The sequence below is a fragment of the Corvus moneduloides genome, chromosome 8 (genome assembly GCF_009650955.1).
Source record: "Corvus moneduloides isolate bCorMon1 chromosome 8, bCorMon1.pri, whole genome shotgun sequence".
Taxonomy (NCBI): Eukaryota; Metazoa; Chordata; class Aves; order Passeriformes; family Corvidae; genus Corvus; species Corvus moneduloides.
Window position 1 is genome coordinate 8,151,471 of NC_045483.1, and position 21,671 is coordinate 8,173,141.

The window sequence follows — 21,671 nt, forward strand, 5'->3', positions numbered from 1 at the left end:
ATAGTATCGAGTTCAGTCAGTACAACATCAGAAAACCTACAACAGCAGCAGCTGGTGGCACTGACAGAGAGAGTGGACTGGAGGCTCTCCTACCTTCACAGATCCTTTCGATGATAAGCCCTTGGTAATACTGCAGGTCTTCATAGGAGGAGATGTGGACCAGATAGCTGGGAGACCCAGCAACTCTCAGCAGCGTGTCCCTCTCTGCATCCCCAACAACAACCACGAACACTAAGATGCTGTTGTGCCTCAGCTGCTGAGCTGGGGCAGCTGCATCCTGCATGCCACCTCCATTGGTGAGCAGCACCACCACCTTGTTGACACCAGGTCTTGCTCCCTTCTGCACGGTCATTACATCACTGTAAACATGGAGCAAGGCACTTCCAGCAGAGGCTGAGTCCCCAAGGAAAGGCACCTGGTCGATGGCCTGGAAAACAGCAGAGTTGCTTGTGTGGGTGTCCAAAGCAAACACAGTGTGAGCTTTGCTGCCATAGATCACCAGCGCAATTTGGGTGACATCCCGGTCAATGACAAAGTGCAAACAGCTGCTCCTGACAAAGCGCCTCAGATGCAGAAAGTTCTCCAGGCCAACTCCAGACGAGGCATCCACAGCAAATGCCAAGTCAAGAGACTGGGCCTGGCAGCCTGTGGAAAGGAGCACAAATATGGTATCTCTCAGAACATGCATCTACTCCTTTCTGACTGAAAAACAGCAGTGGGAGGAAATCATGGGCAAAATTCAACACTGGTGATCACCAACTGTGAAGGGTGATCTGTGTCCCTTTCACAGTCATAGGCATCCTTCTGTCCTTCCCTCCTCCCTGATGAAATTCAGGACACCTCTGCATGGTTTTGCAGACTTGTTCCACAATGCCCCTACCACACTTTTACCTTCAGGACTGCCCACACTGCAGATTTTTCTCTGCAGCTCTGGGATCCTGTTGAACAGGTCCTGGGGGTCGGAGTAGACAATGGTCTGCTGTGGATTGCCAGTCACTGTGGTCAGCTCTGCTCTCATGAAGCTGTTGCCTACGCCGATCAAGAACAGATTTTGGTCCTTTGCGTACTTAGCGGCTTCTGCCACCGAATCCTGGGACTTGGAGTCAGTGAGCAGGACAACCACACGTGGGAGATCATCCTGCACATCTGCAAAGACTGGGGTACTCCTAAAACCGTGCTGTGCAATGTGTTGCAGGGCTCTGCCTGTCAGGGTTCTTCCTCCACTGAAATTCAAGGCATCAATACTCTTCATGAGACTGAATGCATCCTTGTGTTGGCCCAGTTCGATGGGTATCTTGACATCATCATCGTACAGGGCCACCCCCACGCTCATTGGCGAGTCCTGGCCCACCATGGCTTGGAGGAATCTCTTGAGGAAGGCCTTGAAGCGCAGGAACCCTTCCAGTGTGACCCCTGCTGAGCTGTCCATGAGAAAAAGGAGATCCACGCCACACTCAAGGCTCAGCTTTGCTGCTGGAAAGGGAGAAGGCGATTAGTCATTTGCAGGGCAATCCCTGCAGGGGCCTGCTGGAAGCGTTGTGGAGAGGGGACGTTGTGTCCAGTAACCCAAACATTTTGCCACTCACATCATGAGTTGGAGGACAAATGTGCCAGGAGCAAGCTTTGCTTCGGTTGGATGCCATATAAGCCTTTAGAGACAGGAAATATCTATGGGAATTCATGAACTTTTGGATGGCAAACTTCAAATCAGAAATGGCAACTCCACCCTCTTAGTGCTGTGGGCAAAACACTCTGAATGACACAATCACAGATCGGAGAGAGAGTCCAAGCACCAGACCCTCACCTATGACACCCTGAGATGCTTCGAAGTGGGAGCCTTGGTCCTGGGGAATGTAAGTACAAGGTGCTTTCTAATGATCAGGAGTTTTTGGCTTTTTTTACACTGAACCCCCAAAACCAGGAGCTCCCGCTGGACCCATGTGTGCAGGGAGGGGACCAACAGACACATCCATGTCTCTGCCAGTGTCTCTGTTCTCCTGATCACATGGCAGCTGCATTTAGACACAAAGGCAGCCATGCCAGGGTGAGACTGTCAATATTGGTTCTCTCCGTACCCACATGGTGTCTGAACAGCAGGACCCAGTCACTGGGCCTGACACAGTTGGGATCAGCATGAGAATGAACTTGGCCTGCCTTCTGGAGAAAAGCCCAACCCCAGGTGTCCCCATGGTGGCACGAAGGGCACCACGAAGGCAGGACTCGGCCGAGAGGGAAGGAGACAGAGCACACGTTCACACCTACCACAGTGGACGTCTGCTGCGTACCCCAGCACGCAGAGGCAGTGGTATCTGTCCAGTCCCTCTGGGACACATGTGCCACCATTCTGGCACGGCTGGGAGTCACAAGGGTCTAAACAGGACAGGGGAGAGAAAGACAGGGAGTCAGCAGGGAGCCTGCCCCTCCCCATCCTCTGCCAGTGTGAGCATCGCCATTAGTGGAAAAAGGGTCACAGCTCTGCTCCTCTTGCTACAAGTTTGAACTAACACAGCGCCATGTGTACTCTCACCTCCATGGCAATTTCCTTTTGGGATGGGTCTCCAGCAGGCTATAGCAAGAAAGCAAACCAGACTGTGACTTCATTTGATTTGGAACAATGCCAGTGACACCATATTCGTATAAACACAGAAATGCTAAAGGTCCTGTGCCCTGCCAGATTTACAGCAGCAATGAAGGGGTCAGGGTCTGGTCTGCTGCTTAGACAGTGTTGTACTGATAAAGAAAATAAAGCTGCTGTCACCTGAACTTGCAAAAAGGACTGAAGGATCACAGCTATTTCAACAGCCAAAAAATAGGCTGGTGATCATCATGTGTCAGGCTCCCTGCTAACTTGATGCTGCTTATGGTACCAAGTGTATGACTGGAGGCATCACTGCGTGCTCCTCTGGCTGGAGAACACTGACTCCCTGCAGGCACTGGGAAACAGTGCAAGACTCTGCCCCCAGGACATGAACAGCCAAGGATTCACCGGCTCCTCAAGTGGAGGAGAAATTACTGGGAGACATTTTAATCCAAAAGAACTCTGGTCATAGATACCCATGAGAAACAAAAAAATTGATTAAATATCTACTGACCACTGTCTCTCACTCAGAACAAAATTTTTGAGAAGTGAAAGCAAACACCTGTCTTTTTGTTCTTTAGTTATTACCTCTCCTGCTTCATAAATTAAAATTTTGGAAAAGCAAACTCCCACCTGGACATACAGTTCGGAAGCATCTGGATGGGTGTTTTATCAAGACTCGCTTCCACCTGAAACAGGAAGAGTAAGACCTATCATGAATTTAAATATTAACAAGGTGCCTTTAAGGTTGACCTGACTGTGTTTTCAATGGAACAAATTTTCCTTTGAAAACACAGGTTTTCAAAACAAGTATTTAAAAAAAAAGTCCATTCTAAATGAGGTGGCAAAAGGAAAAACATAATTGCATCAAATCTACCATTTTGATTTTGAATTCAGCTGTAATCTTTACATTTAAAGATTATGGATGCATTTTTAAGACTCAAAAAAATTATTTTGTTTGCTTGCTTCTCAGATCAGCCAATGATCAGAGCAGAGACTCTTCCTAGGACTAGAGACCATGCTTGCATCAGTCTTCTGAGGGATCTTCATCCCAGTAACAGTCAAGGTCAGATAAAAGCCTCATTACTGTATTTCTTATCTCTCAGCCCCATGCATTTTTAGAGATGTGGGTGTCCAGCTTACCTGATGAAAGGGCACAGTGAAGCCTGCACTGCATTGGGCTGCTTTGAGCCTTTCCAACACACATAGTTGCCAGCCAGTTCTTTCACAGTTTCCAGGGTCCTTCGTTCACAAGGGTGGGACTCAACTTTGCAGCCTGTAGCCAAGTAAAAGGCAAACTTGCATCATTTGCCTGAAAATACAAAGGCTGTGAGAGCAGACAGCCATTTTCAACTACCTGACAACAACAGACTGGGCAGAGCTTCCAACAGCCTCCATGAGACCCCAGAGGAGAAATTTCCCAGTGAAAATCTCACCAGCCTACTCTACTTTCCAGGGAGCTAAATATTCAGCCTCCTCTGATTTGCTACAAACCTCGTACTGCTGAGTTCACGGTTCAATGACAGCTTTTCAGCCTCTTTGGTGACTTTATCATTCATGTGTTTGATGTTCTGCTACCTCTGGAGCAGTCTAGTTCTATCCTTTGTAACTCCTGCAAGCCCCAGGTGCCTGCCCTTAACACACAGCCAAGTCCATTAGAAAATTTAACACAACTGCGTTTAGCCCTCTATCCCCTGTCACATGAGCAAAAGCCAGTACTCCCACTTTCAGAGGAGAACTAGGATGCAGAAAGATTTAGGATTCTGCAGCTTGGAGGCATTTGGAGAGCATGCCATCCAGTTTGGGCACCAGAAGCAGGTTGCCTCGAAGTGCACCACCTGCTAATTCCCCTGTATGCTTCCTGACACTGCCCTATCTTCCTCACTCAGTGCCATGGTCCAAGCTAAAAGCATGGGCACGGAGGTGGGGCCAGCAGGGTCACCTGGAGCAGTGGCAGTGCAGACAGGGTCACTCAAGGTGCTGTACAGGCCGTTGGCAGCATCATCAGCATCTCCAGCAAAGAGCAGGTGCCGCTCAGGGGGCTCACTGGCCAGCACATGCAGCTCCTCCCACCTGCCAAGCAAGGGACAGGTCAGCTGCTCAGTCTCCCCCACAAAGAATTAAGAATCAAAACCAACCCTGTGCAACAAATAGAGAGTTGATGCAAAACCATGGCACTCTTCAGTTTCCAAGATCCTGGCATGTTTAGTCTCAGGCAGTAGCGTAGCTCTACTCAGTGGAAGTTTCCTTTATCAACTCTAGTGCTCCTCCTACATCAGCTACCAAGTCAGTGTTTCCTCCATGCCTGTATTGCCCTGCAAACTCCCTTTTGTCATGGTTTAAGTTTGGTATTCCCAAATTTAGTGGTCTCACTGAAACCAGGTCTACACTTGCTTCCCCTCTCACCTCCAGCTGGAAACACGAAAGGCAAAGATCATGGATTGAGGTAAGAATAATTTTTGAGAACAGAAATGAGATGAGAAATCAAACAGTAGCAGCAGCAATAACAATATTAATAACAAAAGGTGTAAGACAAAATCAATTTACTTGGAAAGTTTGTCTCAATACCGACTGTTTTGTCCACCACCCTTCCTCTCTCTGAAGGGAGAGAGTCCTTTTCCCCTGCCCCTGGCAATGATAAAATGGTATGGATTATCTCTTAGACACACCTACAACCACACCCGCCCCCCCAGCTACAGAAAAAAAAAAAAAAATTACTCTGTACTCTGCTCTGGCAAAAACTAGGACACCTTTTCTCTTTCCAAAATTCATATCTAGCCCAAGATGACCCGTCACTCACCAGGACTTGCCATTTGGCTAGCTGGGTGTCTACTTCCCACTCTGGAGAGTTTCCTACCTTGGAAACTTGATTCCCACTGCAAAAACTATGATGTGTCTTTCCTTCACCTGCATTGCAGGCATTGCAGTGCTGCCCTGGGACTTTCCATCTGAAATGATGATCAGGACTTCAGGGACACTTGAGTTTCTGCCACCAGGGAAACCCTTATGAAGAATTTACTTCAGAGCCTGACCTGTCTCTGTGCTCCCACCTCTAGAAAGCAAGGAGATATAATCAGAAAAGAAAAAAATCAGAATTTCTCCCCTGCTACTGAATTTACCATTGGGTTTCAAATTTTTACCCTCTGGTAATGGGAAATGAAGCCTATTTCTGCTTGTCGCCACACAACTTATCCATGGGGATGTCTAATCCTGTCATTCTTCTCACCTTCCTACCCACAGTTCCCATCTATTCACCCTGACCTCCCTCCTCTCAAACCCAGAGTGGTCTCCAAGAGACTTCCAACATACAGTGGAGTGTTTCTGCAATTGGTGCAGTATTACAGCTGGTGATGGGTCAGTAGCTCTGACCGAGGAAGAGGTGACCAGTCCGGAGAAATGGTCCCAAAAGGAATCACCTTCCCAAGGTCCAGTGTCTTCCCTCAGCTGCTGGCTAGGAGGGCCTGTGCAGAAGCTGTCAGCTCTTTAGTGATTATCAGCTTGTGATTTCAGCTCAGCTCTGCAGGGCAGTCTCCAGGCCAGACCAGAGAGAGACGAGAGGCCCGTGTAGCTGTTCCACACGAAGTAGATTTTATTGGTCCAGCGAAGGGGAGCCAGGGATGAGAGCTCTCTGTCTCACAGGGGCAGAGGGCTAGCTTTTACAGGGATATGGGGGGTGGGTGCCAGAGGGTAAAGGCCAATGGGTTACAAAGGATCTGCATAGGGTCACCCAGAGAATTCTGGGTCTGTCTTTTATCGCAATGAGCAAAAGGTTAGCTGCCTTCCACGGGAGTCCTGCTGGGAGATTGTTCCATCTCCTTATCTCAGCAGACATCCCTCCAGGGCAGTGGCTGGGCATACCCCAAAGTGCAGTAACCAGAACTCTTGGGATATTTGAATTTTATTCCCAGCTTTGACAAATGTCTCTATAGCTTCTGTTTTCCATCTGGAAATCGTGCTCATTTTAGCTGTCAAAGGGGTGCCAGGTGTGGCCCTTTGTGACACAGGCGCCTTGTGTCAGGGCCCTGGATGATGCGGGACATTGTGGTGCCCGGAGGCCCTTGTGACACGGTGGAGCCCCGCCCTGCCCTGCCCGGGGGTATCCAAGGGGCGCGGAGCCCTGGGGAGCCCAGTCCCGCCAGAGCCGCTCTCGCAGGAGGAAGCAGCTCCCGGGATCCCTGTGCGCCGCACGACGTCAGACGTGAAGGAGGACGAGGTGAACCCCAACTCACAGCACCCCAGCCCCTTGCCCGGCTGGCTGCAAGACCAGGCCCTCAGTGGGCAGCGGCTGGGGGCAGGCGGCGGCTCAGGCCTGCCCCTGTCGGACACTGAGGAGGAGGGGGCCTTTGTCAACATGGACGAAGACTGGGAATACGACTCGGATCAAGAGCTTTCCCAGTGGGGAGGCATTAGCAGCCAAGAACTTTGCCTCTGGGAAGAAGTGACAATCCAAGAGTTTTACCAAGGGCAAGAAGAAGTGACGACCCAGGAAGTTTCTCCATGGGGAGTTGTGACACACCAAGAGTTGCATCAGAGGGAGGTAGGTGTGAAAGTCCAGTGGGGGCATGGCACACAGCAAGAGCTGTACAACTGGGAAGAAAGCCTGACAGTCCAGGAGCTGTACCCATGGCAGGAAGAGGATGAGATATGCCAAGAATTGTCCCAGTGGGAAGAAGACCTGACATGCCAAGAGCTGTCCCAGTGGGAAGGGGAGGGACACCAGGAACTGTCTCCTTTGGAAGAAGATGTGCAAGGCCACCTGCACATGTACCAATGGGAAGGAGACAAGAGACTCCCCCCAGAGTTGCCCCAAGTGGGAGACAACAAGGACATGGAGCTATCACAAGGAAAAGACTACAATGTCCAGGAGCTACCCCAGTGGGAAAAAGACAAGAGTGACCAAAAGCTGCCCCAGTGGGAAGGAAGTGTCAGCAGCCAGGGGCTGCCCCAACGGGCAGAAGGTGTCAGTTGCAAGATCTCGGACAAACCCTTGTACCCAGAGAAGGATGAGGATGCCCAGGAGGGGCCCGCCTCTCCCAGCAGCGTGGGCACCCAGGTGGCAGGAGAGGCAGCCCGTGAGCTGCCCAGCGCCTCTCCTGCCCCGCCGAGTCCCACAGAGGATGAGCTGGCAGCCGCTGCTGCTCCAGCTGGAGCTGCTGAGGAGGAGCAGCCCCCCGAGCCTCTGCCTGCCGAGGTGGAAAAGGCACCAGGTTCTCCTGGCCTCAGGGAGGAGGTGCCATCGGCAGCAACAGAGAGCCCAGTCCCTGCTCCACACAGCCCCCCAGGCTACAGCCAGGCTCTGCTGGACTTGGCGTGGCACATCAGCCATGAGGTGGTGCGAGAGGCTGTGCTTGAGGTCCAGGCAGCAGGCCAGCAGCCACAGCAACAGAGGGACCTGGAGCGAAGCACGGCTGCAGAACTAGAAGCAGCAGCTCCAGAACAAAAGCAAGAGAGCCCCATCTCTGCCCTGCACAGCCCCTGCTGCACCCCCAGCCCCTCGCCCAGCCCACTGAGAGCCCAAGCCCTCAGTGAGCAGCAGGAGGAGGCAGCCAGGGGCTCAGTCCTGGCAGAGAAAGAGACTGAGGACAGCGACTCGGCTGGGGAGCTTGAGCTTTCTCAGTGCGAGCATGAGGAACACACAGAGCTGCCCCAAGGAGAAAACAACAAATACCAGGAAGGCTCCAAAGGGGAAGCCTGCATTGAGCAGGAGCTGTCCCGAGAAGAAGCCCAGAACGAGCAGGATGTGTTCCAAGGGGAAGCCTGCATTGAGCAGGAGCTGTCCCCTGGATATGCCAGCAACGAGCAGGATGTGTTCCAAGGGGAAGCCTGCATTGAGCAGGAGCTGTCCCCTGGATATGCCAGCAACGACCAGGATGTGTTCCAAGGGGAAGCCTGCATTGAGCAGGAGCTGTCCCCTGGATATGCCAGCAACGACCAGGATGTGTTCCAAGGGGAAGCCTGCATTGAGCAGGAGCCGTCCCGAGAAGAAGACAGGAACAACCAGGATGTGTTCCAAGGGGAAGCCTGCATTGAGCAGGAGCCGTCCCGAGAAGAAGACAGGAACAATCAGGATGTGTTCCAAGGGGAAGCCTGCATTGAGCAGGAACTGTCCCTGGAAGAAGCCAGAAACGACCAGGAAGGGCTCCAAGGGGAAGCCTGCATTGAGCAGGAGCTGTCCCCTGGATATGCCAGCAACGACCAGGATGTGTTCCAAGGGGAAGCCGGCATTGAGCAGGAGCTGTCCCGAGAAGAAGACAGGAACAACCAGGATGTGTTCCAAGGGGAAGCCTGCATTGAGCAGGAACTGTCCCTGGAAGAAGCCAGAAACGACCAGGAAGGGCTCCAAGGGGAAACCTGCATTGAGCAGGAGCTGTCCCCTGGATATGCCAGCAACGACCAGGATGTGTTCCAAGGGGAAGCCGGCATTGAGCAGGAGCTGTCCCTGGAAGAAACCAGTAATGACCAGGAAGGGCTCCAAGGGGAAGCCTGCATTGAGCAGGAGCTGTCCCGAGAAGAAGACAGGAACAATCAGGATGTGTTCCAAGGGGAAGCCTGCATTGAGCAGGAACTGTCCCTGGAAGAAGCCACCAATGACCAGGATGTGTTCCAAGGGGAAGTCTGCATTGAGCAGGAGCTCTCCCCAGTAAAAGCCGGTAGCTACCACGAGCTCTCCGACAGGGATGAATCCACTGGGGATGAGCTGTCCCTGGAAGAAGCCACCAGTGACCAGGAGGGGCTCCAAGGGGAAGCCTGCATTGAGCAGGGGCTCTCCCCAGAAGAAGCCGGTAGCTACCACAAGCTCTCCGACTGGGATGAATCCATTGTGTACGAGCTGTCCCTAGGAGAAGCCAGCAGCTACATAGAAGTGTCTGACTGGGAAGAAGGCACGGAGCAAGGCCTTTGTCAGGGACAAGTCGGTAGATCCCAGAATCTCTCTGACTGGAAGGAATACAGCAAGCATGAGCTGTCCCACGGAGATGTTGGTAGCTACCAAGAAGTGTCTGATTGGAAAGAGTCCATTGGCCAGGAGCTTTCTGAAGAGGAAGACTCCGTTGGCCAGGAGGTTTCCAAAGGGAATGGCAAGAGACCTTCAGCTCAGTCTAGCTGGGAAAATGACAGTGACCGAGACCTGATGCAGGACAGCTGGGAACAGAACATGGGGGACAAGCCCTTGCCGCGGGAGGAGGACGAGTGGGATGGAGTGAGCCTCCTCGAGCTCCGTGAAGAAGACAGAGAGCTGGGAGGTTTGGCAGGAGGCAGGCTCCCAGTGCCTGCCCCTCGCGAGGCTTGGGTTGAGCACGGGCCATCTGAGCCGTGCCCCCAAGTGCCGCTCTGTGCCGCGCCTCCCCACCTGGGAGCGCAGGCCCTCAGCCAGCAGCTGGGTCCCCGCAAGAAACGCCCCTCCCGCCTCGGGCGGGCGCTGCGGATGCTGCGCAGCCTGTTCCGCTGCCCCTGCCTGGCGCCACAGCCCGAGGATTAGGGCTGCGGCCGGCGCCAGCCCGGGCCTCCTGGACGGCAGCTGGCCGGCAGCCTGCCCCACGTCCTGGGGGAGCCACACGGGCTGCCTTTGCCTGGACATGTCCCTGCAGCCTCAGCCATCCCCGGCTGCTTGGGAGCATCCCAAGCCACTCTCCCCAAGAGCAAATATTACCCGTGTGGCCAGCCTCCAACCAGTATCCATGCGGGACACTTGGTGCCAGGTGGCTCAGCGGTGAACGCCAGAGACTCTGCAGGGTGGGAAGAGACCTTGAAAGTCATCCAGTCCCACCCTCACCCTGGCACCACCATCATCACCCTGAAACCATGTCCCCAAGTGCCACATCCAGACAAGACTTGAACACTTCCAGAGACAGTGACTCTACCACCTCCCTGAGCAACTTCTTGCAATCAATTCCTGACCACTCTGTCAGGGAAAAGTTGTTTGGAATATTTAATCTGAACCTCCCCTGCTGGAATCCAAGGCCATTTCCTCTCATCCTGAAAGGACTACGTGCTGATCCTTTGGGATTTCATCCATGAGGAATGGCCACAGACAGGAGGCATTGCTCCCAGGACTCCACTGCACGACTTCACCAAACAATTCTTCCAAAACAGAGGGAAGTTGGCTTTAAGAAATAATAGCAGTAGTGAAAAAAAAAAAAAACAAAAAAACCACACACCCAAAAAACAACACAAAACACAAAAAAAACCACAAAAAGAAAAAAAAAGGACTAATAATAATATAAAGAAGATGAAGAAGTTGAAGAAATAGTAGTAGTGAACAAGAAAAAGAATTAAGCATAAGAACAAGAAAAAAAAGAGTAAGAATAATAATAGGAATAGAATAAGAAAAAAGAAGAAGAAGAATAGGAATAATTAAAGGTTTTAGAATAAGAAAAATGAAAAAAAAGGAATAAGAAGGAGAAAAAGAATATGAACAGGAAAAGGAATAAGAATAATAAGAAGAAAAATAAAAAAGAATAAGGAGAAGAATAGGAAAAGGAATAACAATTTAAACAAGAATAGGAGAAAGAAGAATTATAAGAATGAGAATAAAAATAAGGACTATGGATAAGAATAAGTTGATACAGAAGAAGAAATAGTAGAAGTAAACACTAAGAAGAAAAAGAAGAAGAATAGGGATAAGAAGAAGATGAAGATGAAATAGTAGTAGAAAATTATTATTATTATTATTACAACAATATCAAGTTAAAATACACATCTACACATACTCTAGCATCACCGAATGGTTTAGTTTGGGAAGGACCTCAAAGGTCACCTAGTTCCAACAGAGTCTCTTCTGCTCTCTCTGAGACTGAAAGAAATAGCTCCTATTTTTCTTCCTCTCTCCTTCACATTTCCCGTTAAATAAAATCCACGTTAAATAAAATCCGTATGTTGTCATCATATGGTCTCATTTGCGCCTGAATTCAGGCAGAGGCATCTCTCTCTGAAACACATTCTCTGCCCAGACTATCTTCAAAGCAGAGGTTCCCCAACCCTCTGAGGACCTCAGTCGCTCTCCTCTGAACTCATTCAAGCACGTCCAAACCCTTCCTATCCAGGGGCCCCCAGACAAAGATGTAGTGGTGCAGGTGGGATCTCAAAAAATGGACTAGAGGGCCACAATCACCTCCCTTGACCTGCAGCTCTTTGCTCCTTTCCATGCAGCTCAGCCCATGGGTGCCTTTTTGGGCTGGCTCACAGCTGAGCTTCTCCTCCATCAGCATCCCCCAAGTCCTTCTCCTCAGCCCCTGCCCCACTCAGCTTCCTGTCCCCTGCAAACCCCGTGCTGAGGGGGAGCTCCGTCCACTCTGTGTGTCACTGGCGAAGCCATTCAAGAGCCCCAGGGCCAAGGCCAGAGCCCTGATGGATACCCCTCGTCCCCAGCCTCCACCTGGACATGGAGCCACTGACCACAGCTCCCCAGCTGCGTCCATCTGGCCAATTCCTCATGCCCTGCATAGCCCACCCTCCAAAGCCAGGGCTGTGCAGTGTGGGGCTTGAGGTGTCGTGTGTGGCACTGTGTCCAAAGCCTCACAGGGGCTCTGGGCACATCAGGATTGTCAGAAATGTTATGGGTAATGACTTAAACATTGTTATGAAGGAGTTTTGCCCATTATGGCAAAACTGTATAAAGAGGCTGAGACTACCCAAGCCCACCTCTCCTTCACCTGACTGCAGCTTTGGGCTGGGACTTAAGCTGCCTAACAGAACTTGAGATACCATAAAGGTGACATTAGTGCTCAATTACCTCTGCTCTAGGGACAAGGAAACAAGGCTAAGGGAGGAGAATGTACCCACAAGAAAGCCAAACGCAGAAGCTGTCCTGAAAATCAGCTTGGCCTGGATTCAGCCTGGGGAGGCCATAGCCCACAGGCTCATCTGCTGAGGCCAGGTTTGCACACATTCCCCCACAACCAAGAAGGGAGGAGGAGAGTTTTGGGGCTGTGGCGTAACCTCTGGTCAGAGGCACTGAACACCCATCCTCCCTCACACAAACTGGCTCAGCTCTAAAACCCCCCACCCTGGGAAGGCCACATCCACGGGAAATTCACACGAGGGGCAGCTGAGCAGGTGTCATGATCATCAAAGACCCCCAAAGCGCTCCCCAGACTCATTGCTGAGGCCTGCAGCAGAGCAGCACACGTGATGCAAAGGGATGCAACAGATCCAGAGTCTGTTGCAAGAGACTGTGTCAAACTTGCCCTCCACCAGGGCAGCTACCTGGGTGTTCCCACCTGGCCCAAATGTATGTTGATCAATCCCCTCAACTCCATGTTTCAGGGAACGTTTACGGCCAAGAAGCCCTGATGGAGAGCATCAACACAATGCCACTGGCATCCTCGCAGTGGTGAGGTTTTCTAATCTGTCTCTGTCACTCTCTTTGTCTACCCCCACCTCTTTTCTATTTCTTTCTATCTCTCTCTCATTTACTGTTAAATAAAACCCATACTGCCGACTTTGGCATATGGCCTCATTTGCACCTTAATTCAGGCAGAAGCATTTCTGACAGTTTTAATGATGGGATCATAACAAGGCTCTAGAAGCCCGCAAGCCTGGGGGCTGCTCTATGCCCCTCCCAGTGGCTTCAGCTGTCAAAGGGGTGCCAGGTGTGGCCCTTTGTGACACAGGCGCCTTGTGTCAGGGCCCTGGATGATGCGGGACATTGTGGTGCCCGGAGGCCCTTGTGACACGGTGGAGCCCCGCCCTGCCCTGCCCGGGGGTATCCAAGGGGCGCGGAGCCCTGGGGAGCCCAGTCCCGCCAGAGCCGCTCTCGCAGGAGGAAGCAGCTCCCGGGATCCCTGTGCGCCGCACGACGTCAGACGTGAAGGAGGACGAGGTGAACCCCAACTCACAGCACCCCAGCCCCTTGCCCGGCTGGCTGCAAGACCAGGCCCTCAGTGGGCAGCGGCTGGGGGCAGGCGGCGGCTCAGGCCTGCCCCTGTCGGACACTGAGGAGGAGGGGGCCTTTGTCAACATGGACGAAGACTGGGAATACGACTCGGATCAAGAGCTTTCCCAGTGGGGAGGCATTAGCAGCCAAGAACTTTGCCTCTGGGAAGAAGTGACAATCCAAGAGTTTTACCAAGGGCAAGAAGAAGTGACGACCCAGGAAGTTTCTCCATGGGGAGTTGTGACACACCAAGAGTTGCATCAGAGGGAGGTAGGTGTGAAAGTCCAGTGGGGGCATGGCACACAGCAAGAGCTGTACAACTGGGAAGAAAGCCTGACAGTCCAGGAGCTGTACCCATGGCAGGAAGAGGATGAGATATGCCAAGAATTGTCCCAGTGGGAAGAAGACCTGACATGCCAAGAGCTGTCCCAGTGGGAAGGGGAGGGACACCAGGAACTGTCTCCTTTGGAAGAAGATGTGCAAGGCCACCTGCACATGTACCAATGGGAAGGAGACAAGAGACTCCCCCCAGAGTTGCCCCAAGTGGGAGACAACAAGGACATGGAGCTATCACAAGGAAAAGACTACAATGTCCAGGAGCTACCCCAGTGGGAAAAAAGACAGGAGTGACCAAAAGCTGCCCCAGTGGGAAGGAAGTGTCAGCAGCCAGGGGCTGCCCCAACGGGCAGAAGGTGTCAGTTGCAAGATCTCGGACAAACCCTTGTACCCAGAGAAGGATGAGGATGCCCAGGAGGGGCCCGCCTCTCCCAGCAGCGTGGGCACCCAGGTGGCAGGAGAGGCAGCCCGTGAGCTGCCCAGCGCCTCTCCTGCCCCGCCGAGTCCCACAGAGGATGAGCTGGCAGCCGCTGCTGCTCCAGCTGGAGCTGCTGAGGAGGAGCAGCCCCCCGAGCCTCTGCCTGCCGAGGTGGAAAAGGCACCAGGTTCTCCTGGCCTCAGGGAGGAGGTGCCATCGGCAGCAACAGAGAGCCCAGTCCCTGCTCCACACAGCCCCCCAGGCTACAGCCAGGCTCTGCTGGACTTGGCGTGGCACATCAGCCATGAGGTGGTGCGAGAGGCTGTGCTTGAGGTCCAGGCAGCAGGCCAGCAGCCACAGCAACAGAGGGACCTGGAGCGAAGCACGGCTGCAGAACTAGAAGCAGCAGCTCCAGAACAAAAGCAAGAGAGCCCCATCTCTGCCCTGCACAGCCCCTGCTGCACCCCCAGCCCCTCGCCCAGCCCACTGAGAGCCCAAGCCCTCAGTGAGCAGCAGGAGGAGGCAGCCAGGGGCTCAGTCCTGGCAGAGAAAGAGACTGAGGACAGCGACTCGGCTGGGGAGCTTGAGCTTTCTCAGTGCGAGCATGAGGAACACACAGAGCTGCCCCAAGGAGAAAACAACAAATACCAGGAAGGCTCCAAAGGGGAAGCCTGCATTGAGCAGGAGCTGTCCCGAGAAGAAGCCCAGAACGAGCAGGATGTGTTCCAAGGGGAAGCCTGCATTGAGCAGGAGCTGTCCCCTGGATATGCCAGCAACGACCACGATGTGTTCCAAGGGGAAGCCTGCATTGAGCAGGAGCCGTCCCGAGAAGAAGACAGGAACAACCAGGATGTGTTCCAAGGGGAAGCCTGCATTGAGCAGGAGCCGTCCCGAGAAGAAGACAGGAACAATCAGGATGTGTTCCAAGGGGAAGCCTGCATTGAGCAGGAACTGTCCCTGGAAGAAGCCAGAAACGACCAGGAAGGGCTCCAAGGGGAAACCTGCATTGAGCAGGAGCTGTCCCCTGGATACGCCAGCAACGACCAGGATGTGTTCCAAGGGGAAGCCTGCATTGAGCAGGAGCTCTCCCCAGTAAAAGCCGGTAGCTACCACGAGCTCTCCGACAGGGATGAATCCACTGGGGATGAGCTGTCCCTGGAAGAAGCCACCAATGACCAGGATGTGTTCCAAGGGGAAGCCTGCATTGAGCAGGAGCTCTCCCCAGTAAAAGCCGGTAGCTACCACGAGCTCTCCGACAGGGATGAATCCATTGGGGATGAGCTGTCCCTGGAAGAAGCCACCAGTGACCAGGAGGGGCTCCAAGGGGAAGCCTGCATTGAGCAGGAGCTCTCCCCAGAAGAAGCCGGTAGCTACCACAAGCTCTCCGACTGGGATGAATCCATTGCGTACGAGCTGTCCCTAGGAGAAGCCAGCAGCTACACAGAAGTGTCTGACTGGGAAGAAGGCACGGAGCAAGGCCTTTGTCAGGGACAAGTCGGTAGATCCCAGAATCTCTCCGACTGGAAGGAATACAGCAAGCATGAGCTGTCCCACGGAGATGTTGGTAGCTACCAAGAAGTGTCTGATTGGAAAGAGTCCATTGGCCAGGAGCTTTCTGAAGAGGAAGACTCCGTTGGCCAGGAGGTTTCCAAAGGGAATGGCAAGAGACCTTCAGCTCAGTCTAGCTGGGAAAATGACAGTGACCGAGACCTGATGCAGGACAGCTGGGAACAGAACATGGGGGACAAGCCCTTGCTGCGGGAGGAGGACGAGTGGGATGGAGTGAGCCTCCTCGAGCTCCGTGAAGAAGACAGAGAGCTGGGAGGTTTGGCAGGAGGCAGGCTCCCAGTGCCTGCCCCTCGCGAGGCTTGGGTTGAGCACGGGCCATCTGAGCCGTGCCCCCAAGTGCCGCTCTGTGCCTCGCCTCCCCACCTGGGAGCGCAGGCCCTCAGCCAGCAGCTGGGTCCCCGCAAGAAACGCCCCTCCCCGCCTCGGGCGGGCGCTGCGGATGCTGCGCAGCCTGTTCCGCTGCCCCTGCCTGGCGCCACAGCCCGAGGATTAGGGCTGCGGCCGGCGCCAGCCCGGGCCTCCTGGACGGCAGCTGGCCGGCAGCCTGCCCCACGTCCTGGGGGAGCCACACGGGCTGCCTTTGCCTGGACATGTCCCTGCAGCCTCAGCAGTCCCCGGCTGCTTGGGAGCATCCCAAGCCACTTCCCCCAAGAGCAACTATTACCCGTGTGGCCAGCCTCCAACCAGTATCCATGCGGGACACTTGGTGCCAGGTGGCTCAGCGGTGAACGCCAGAGACTCTGCAGGGTGGGAAGAGACCTTGAAAGTCATCCAGTCCCACCCTCACCCTGGCACCACCATCATCACCCTGAAAACCATGTCCCCAAGTGCCACATCCAGACAAGACTTGAACACTTCCAGAGACAGTGACTCTACCACCTCCCTGAGCAACTTCTTGCAATCAATTCCTGACCACTCTGTCAGGGAAAAGTTGTTTGGAATATTTAATCTGAACCTCCCCTGCTGGAATCCAAGGCCATTTCCTCTCATCCTGAAAGGACTACGTGCTGATCCTTTGGGATTTCATCCATGAGGAATGGCCACAGACAGGAGGCATTGCTCCCAGGACTCCACTGCACGACTTCACCAAACAATTCTTCCAAAACAGAGGGAAGTTGGCTTTAAGAAATAATAGCAGTAGTGAAAAAAAAAAAAACCAAAAAAAACCACACACCCAAAAACCAACACAAAACACAAAAAAAAACCACAAAAAGAAAAAAAAAGGACTAATAATAATATAAAGAAGATGAAGAAGTTGAAGAAATAGTAGTAGTGAACAAGAAAAAGAATTAAGCATAAGAACAAGAAAAAAAAGAGTAAGAATAATAATAGGAATAGAATAAGAAAAAAGAAGAAGAAGAATAGGAATAATTAAAGGTTTTAGAATAAGAAAAATGAAAAAAAAAAAGGAATAAGAAGGAGAAAAAGAATATGAACAGGAAAAGGAATAAGAATAATAAGAAGAAAAAGAAAAAAGAATAAGGAGAAGAATAGGAAAAGGAATAACAATTTAAACAAGAATAGGAGAAAGAAGAATTATAAGAATGAGAATAAAAATAAGGACTATGGATAAGAATAAGTTGATACAGAAGAAGAAATAGTAGAAGTAAACACTAAGAAGAAAAAGAAGAAGAATAGGGATAAGAAGAAGATGAAGATGAAATAGTAGTAGAAAATTATTATTATTATTATTACAACAATATCAAGTTAAAATACACATCTACACATACTCTAGCATCACCGAATGGTTTAGTTTGGGAAGGACCTCAAAGGTCACCTAGTTCCAACAGAGTCTCTTCTGCTCTCTCTGAGACTGAAAGAAATAGCTCCTATTTTTCTTCCTCTCTCCTTCACATTTCCCGTTAAATAAAATCCACGTTAAATAAAATCCGTATGTTGTCATCATATGGTCTCATTTGCGCCTGAATTCAGGCAGAGGCATCTCTCTCTGAAACACATTCTCTGCCCAGACTGTCTTCAAAGCAGAGGTTCCCCAACCCTCTGAGGACCTCAGTCGCTCTCCTCTGAACTCATTCAAGCACGTCCAAACCCTTCCTATCCAGGGGCCCCCAGACAAAGATGTAGTGGTGCAGGTGGGATCTCAAAAAATGGACTAGAGGGCCACAATCACCTCCCTTGACCTGCAGCTCTTTGCTCCTTTCCATGCAGCTCAGCCCATGGGTGCCTTTTTGGGCTGGCTCACGCTGAGCTTCTCCTCCATCAGCACCCCCAAGTCCTTCTCCTCAGCCCCTGCCCCACTCAGCTTCCTGTCCCCTGCAAACACCCGTGCTGAGGGGGAGCTCCGTCCACTCTCTGTGTCACTGGCGAAGCCATTCAAGAGCCCCAGGGCCAAGGCCAGAGCCCTGATGGATACCCCTCGTCCCCAGCCTCCACCTGGACATGGAGCCACTGACCACAGCTCCCCAGCTGCGTCCATCTGGCCAATTCCTCATGCCCTGCATAGCCCACCCTCCAAAGCCAGGGCTGTGCAGTGTGGGGCTTGAGGTGTCGTGTGTGGCACTGTGTCCAAAGCCTCACAGGGGCTCTGGGCACATCAGGATTGTCAGAAATGTTATGGGTAATGACTTAAACATTGTTATGAAGGAGTTTTGCCCATTATGGCAAAACTGTATAAAGAGGCTGAGACTACCCAAGCCCACCTCTCCTTCACCTGACTGCAGCTTTGGGCTGGGACTTAAGCTGCCTAACAGAACTTGAGATACCATAAAGGTGACATTAGTGCTCAATTACCTCTGCTCTAGGGACAAGGAAACAAGGCTAAGGGAGGAGAATGTACCCACAAGAAAGCCAAACGCAGAAGCTGTCCTGAAAATCAGCTTGGCCTGGATTCAGCCTGGGGAGGCCATAGCCCACAGGCTCATCTGCTGAGGCCAGGTTTGCACACATTCCCCCACAACCAAGAAGGGAGGAGGAGAGTTTTGGGGCTGTGGCGTAACCTCTGGTCAGAGGCACTGAACACCCATCCTCCCTCACACAAACTGGCTCAGCTCTAAAACCCCCCACCCTGGGAAGGCCACATCCACGGGAAATTCACACGAGGGGCAGCTGAGCAGGTGTCATGATCCATCAAAGACCCCCAAAGCGCTCCCCAGACTCATTGCTGAGGCCTGCAGCAGAGCAGCACACGTGATGCAAAGGGATGCAACAGATCCAGAGTCTGTTGCAAGAGACTGTGTCAAACTTGCCCTCCACCAGGGCAGCTACCTGGGTGTTCCCACCTGGCCCAAATGTATGTTGATCAATCCCCTCAACTCCATGTTTCAGGGAACGTTTACGGCCAAGAAGCCCTGATGGAGAGCATCAACACAATGCCACTGGCATCCTCGCAGTGGTGAGGTTTTCTAATCTGTCTCTGTCACTCTCTTTGTCTACCCCCACCTCTTTTCTATTTCTTTCTATCTCTCTCTCATTTACTGTTAAATAAAACCCATACTGCCGACTTTGGCATATGGCCTCATTTGCACCTTAATTCAGGCAGAAGCATTTCTGACAATTTTAATGATGGGATCATAACAAGGCTCTAGAAGCCCGCAAGCCTGGGGGCTGCTCTATGCCCCTCCCAGTGGCTTCAGCTGTCAAAGGGGTGCCAGGTGTGGCCCTTTGTGACACAGGCGCCTTGTGTCAGGGCCCTGGATGATGCGGGACATTGTGGTGCCCGGAGGCCCTTGTGACACGGTGGAGCCCCGCCCTGCCCTGCCCGGGGGTATCCAAGGGGCGCGGAGCCCTGGGGAGCCCAGTCCCGCCAGAGCCGCTCTCGCAGGAGGAAGCAGCTCCCGGGATCCCTGTGCGCCGCACGACGTCAGACGTGAAGGAGGACGAGGTGAACCCCAACTCACAGCACCCCAGCCCCTTGCCCGGCTGGCTGCAAGACCAGGCCCTCAGTGGGCAGCGGCTGGGGGCAGGCGGCGGCTCAGGCCTGCCCCTGTCGGACACTGAGGAGGAGGGGGCCTTTGTCAACATGGACAAAGACTGGGAATACGACTCGGATCAAGAGCTTTCCCAGTGGGGAGGCATTAGCGGCCAAGAACTTTGCCTCTGGGAAGAAGTGACAATCCAAGAGTTTTACCAAGGGCAAGAAGAAGTGACGACCCAGGAAGTTTCTCCATGGGGAGTTGTGACACACCAAGAGTTGCATCAGAGGGAGGTAGGTGTGAAAGTCCAGTGGGGGCATGGCACACAGCAAGAGCTGTACAACTGGGAAGAAAGCCTGACAGTCCAGGAGCTGTACCCATGGCAGGAAGAGGATGAGATATGCCAAGAATTGTCCCAGTGGGAAGAAGACCTGACATGCCAAGAGCTGTCCCAGTGGGAAGGGGAGGGACACCAGGAACTGTCTCCTTTGGAAGAAGATGTGCAAGGCCACCTGCACATGTACCAATGGGAAGGAGACAAGAGACTCCCCCCAGAGTTGCCCCAAGTGGGAGACAACAAGGACATGGAGCTATCACAAGGAAAAGACTACAATGTCCAGGAGCTACCCCAGTGGGAAAAAGACAGGAGTGACCAAAAGCTGCCCCAGTGGGAAGGAAGTGTCAGCAGCCAGGGGCTGCCCCAACGGGCAGAAGGTGTCAGTTGCAAGATCTCGGACAAACCCTTGTACCCAGAGAAGGATGAGGATGCCCAGGAGGGGCCCGCCTCTCCCAGCAGCGTGGGCACCCAGGTGGCAGGAGAGGCAGCCCGTGAGCTGCCCAGCGCCTCTCCTGCCCCGCCGAGTCCCACAGAGGATGAGCTGGCAGCCGCTGCTGCTCCAGCTGGAGCTGCTGAGGAGGAGCAGCCCCCCGAGCCTCTGCCTGCCGAGGTGGAAAAGGCACCAGGTTCTCCTGGCCTCAGGGAGGAGGTGCCATCGGCAGCAACAGAGAGCCCAGTCCCTGCTCCACACAGCCCCCCAGGCTACAGCCAGGCTCTGCTGGACTTGGCGTGGCACATCAGCCATGAGGTGGTGCGAGAGGCTGTGCTTGAGGTCCAGGCAGCAGGCCAGCAGCCACAGCAACAGAGGGACCTGGAGCGAAGCACGGCTGCAGAACTAGAAGCAGCAGCTCCAGAACAAAAGCAAGAGAGCCCCATCTCTGCCCTGCACAGCCCCTGCTGCACCCCCAGCCCCTCGCCCAGCCCACTGAGAGCCCAAGCCCTCAGTGAGCAGCAGGAGGAGGCAGCCAGGGGCTCAGTCCTGGCAGAGAAAGAGACTGAGGACAGCGACCTCGGCTGGGGAGCTTGAGCTTTCTCAGTGCGAGCATGAGGAACACACAGAGCTGCCCCCAAGGAGAAAACAACAAATACCAGGAAGGCTCCAAAGGGGAAGCCTGCATTGAGCAGGAGCTGTCCCGAGAAGAAGCCCAGAACGAGCAGGATGTGTTCCAAGGGGAAGCCTGCATTGAGCAGGAGCTGTCCCCTGATATGCCAGCAACGAGCAGGATGTGTTCCAAGGGGAAGCCTGCATTGAGCAGGAGCTGTCCCCTGGATATGCCAGCAACGAGCAGGATGTGTTCCAAGGGGAAGCCTGCATTGAGCAGGAGCTGTCCCCTGGATATGCCAGCAACGAGCAGGATGTGTTTCCAAGGGGAGCCTGCATTGAGCAGGAGCTGTCCCGAGAAGAAGACAGGAACAACCAGGATGTGTTCCAAGGGGAAGCCTGCATTGAGCAGGAGCCGTCCCGAGAAGAAGACAGGAAACAATCAGGATGTGTTCCAAGGGGAAGCCTGCATTGAGCAGGAACATGTCCCTGGAAGAAGCCAGAAACGACCAGGAAGGGCTCCAAGGGGAAACCTGCATTGAGCAGGAGCTGTCCCCTGGATATGCCAGCAACGACCAGGATGTGTTCCAAGGGGAAGCCTGCATTGAGCAGGAGCTGTCCCTGGAAGAAACCAGTAATGACCAGG

At 53.0% G+C, this 21,671-nt stretch overlaps 1 protein-coding gene across 1 annotated transcript in view; it reads right to left on the bottom strand.

The window, feature by feature from the left end:
- VWA2 (von Willebrand factor A domain containing 2) overlaps nucleotides 1-21,671 on the bottom strand; it is a 59,391-nt gene that overhangs the window by 4,008 nt on the left and 33,712 nt on the right. Inside the window, 7 exon segments of the mRNA XM_032115681.1 lie at nucleotides 94-645; nucleotides 892-1,473; nucleotides 2,263-2,370; nucleotides 3,212-3,267; nucleotides 3,722-3,854; nucleotides 4,521-4,651; nucleotides 5,436-5,630. Of these exon segments, the coding sequence (XP_031971572.1) occupies nucleotides 94-645; nucleotides 892-1,473; nucleotides 2,263-2,370; nucleotides 3,212-3,267; nucleotides 3,722-3,854; nucleotides 4,521-4,651; nucleotides 5,436-5,630 (1,757 nt within the window).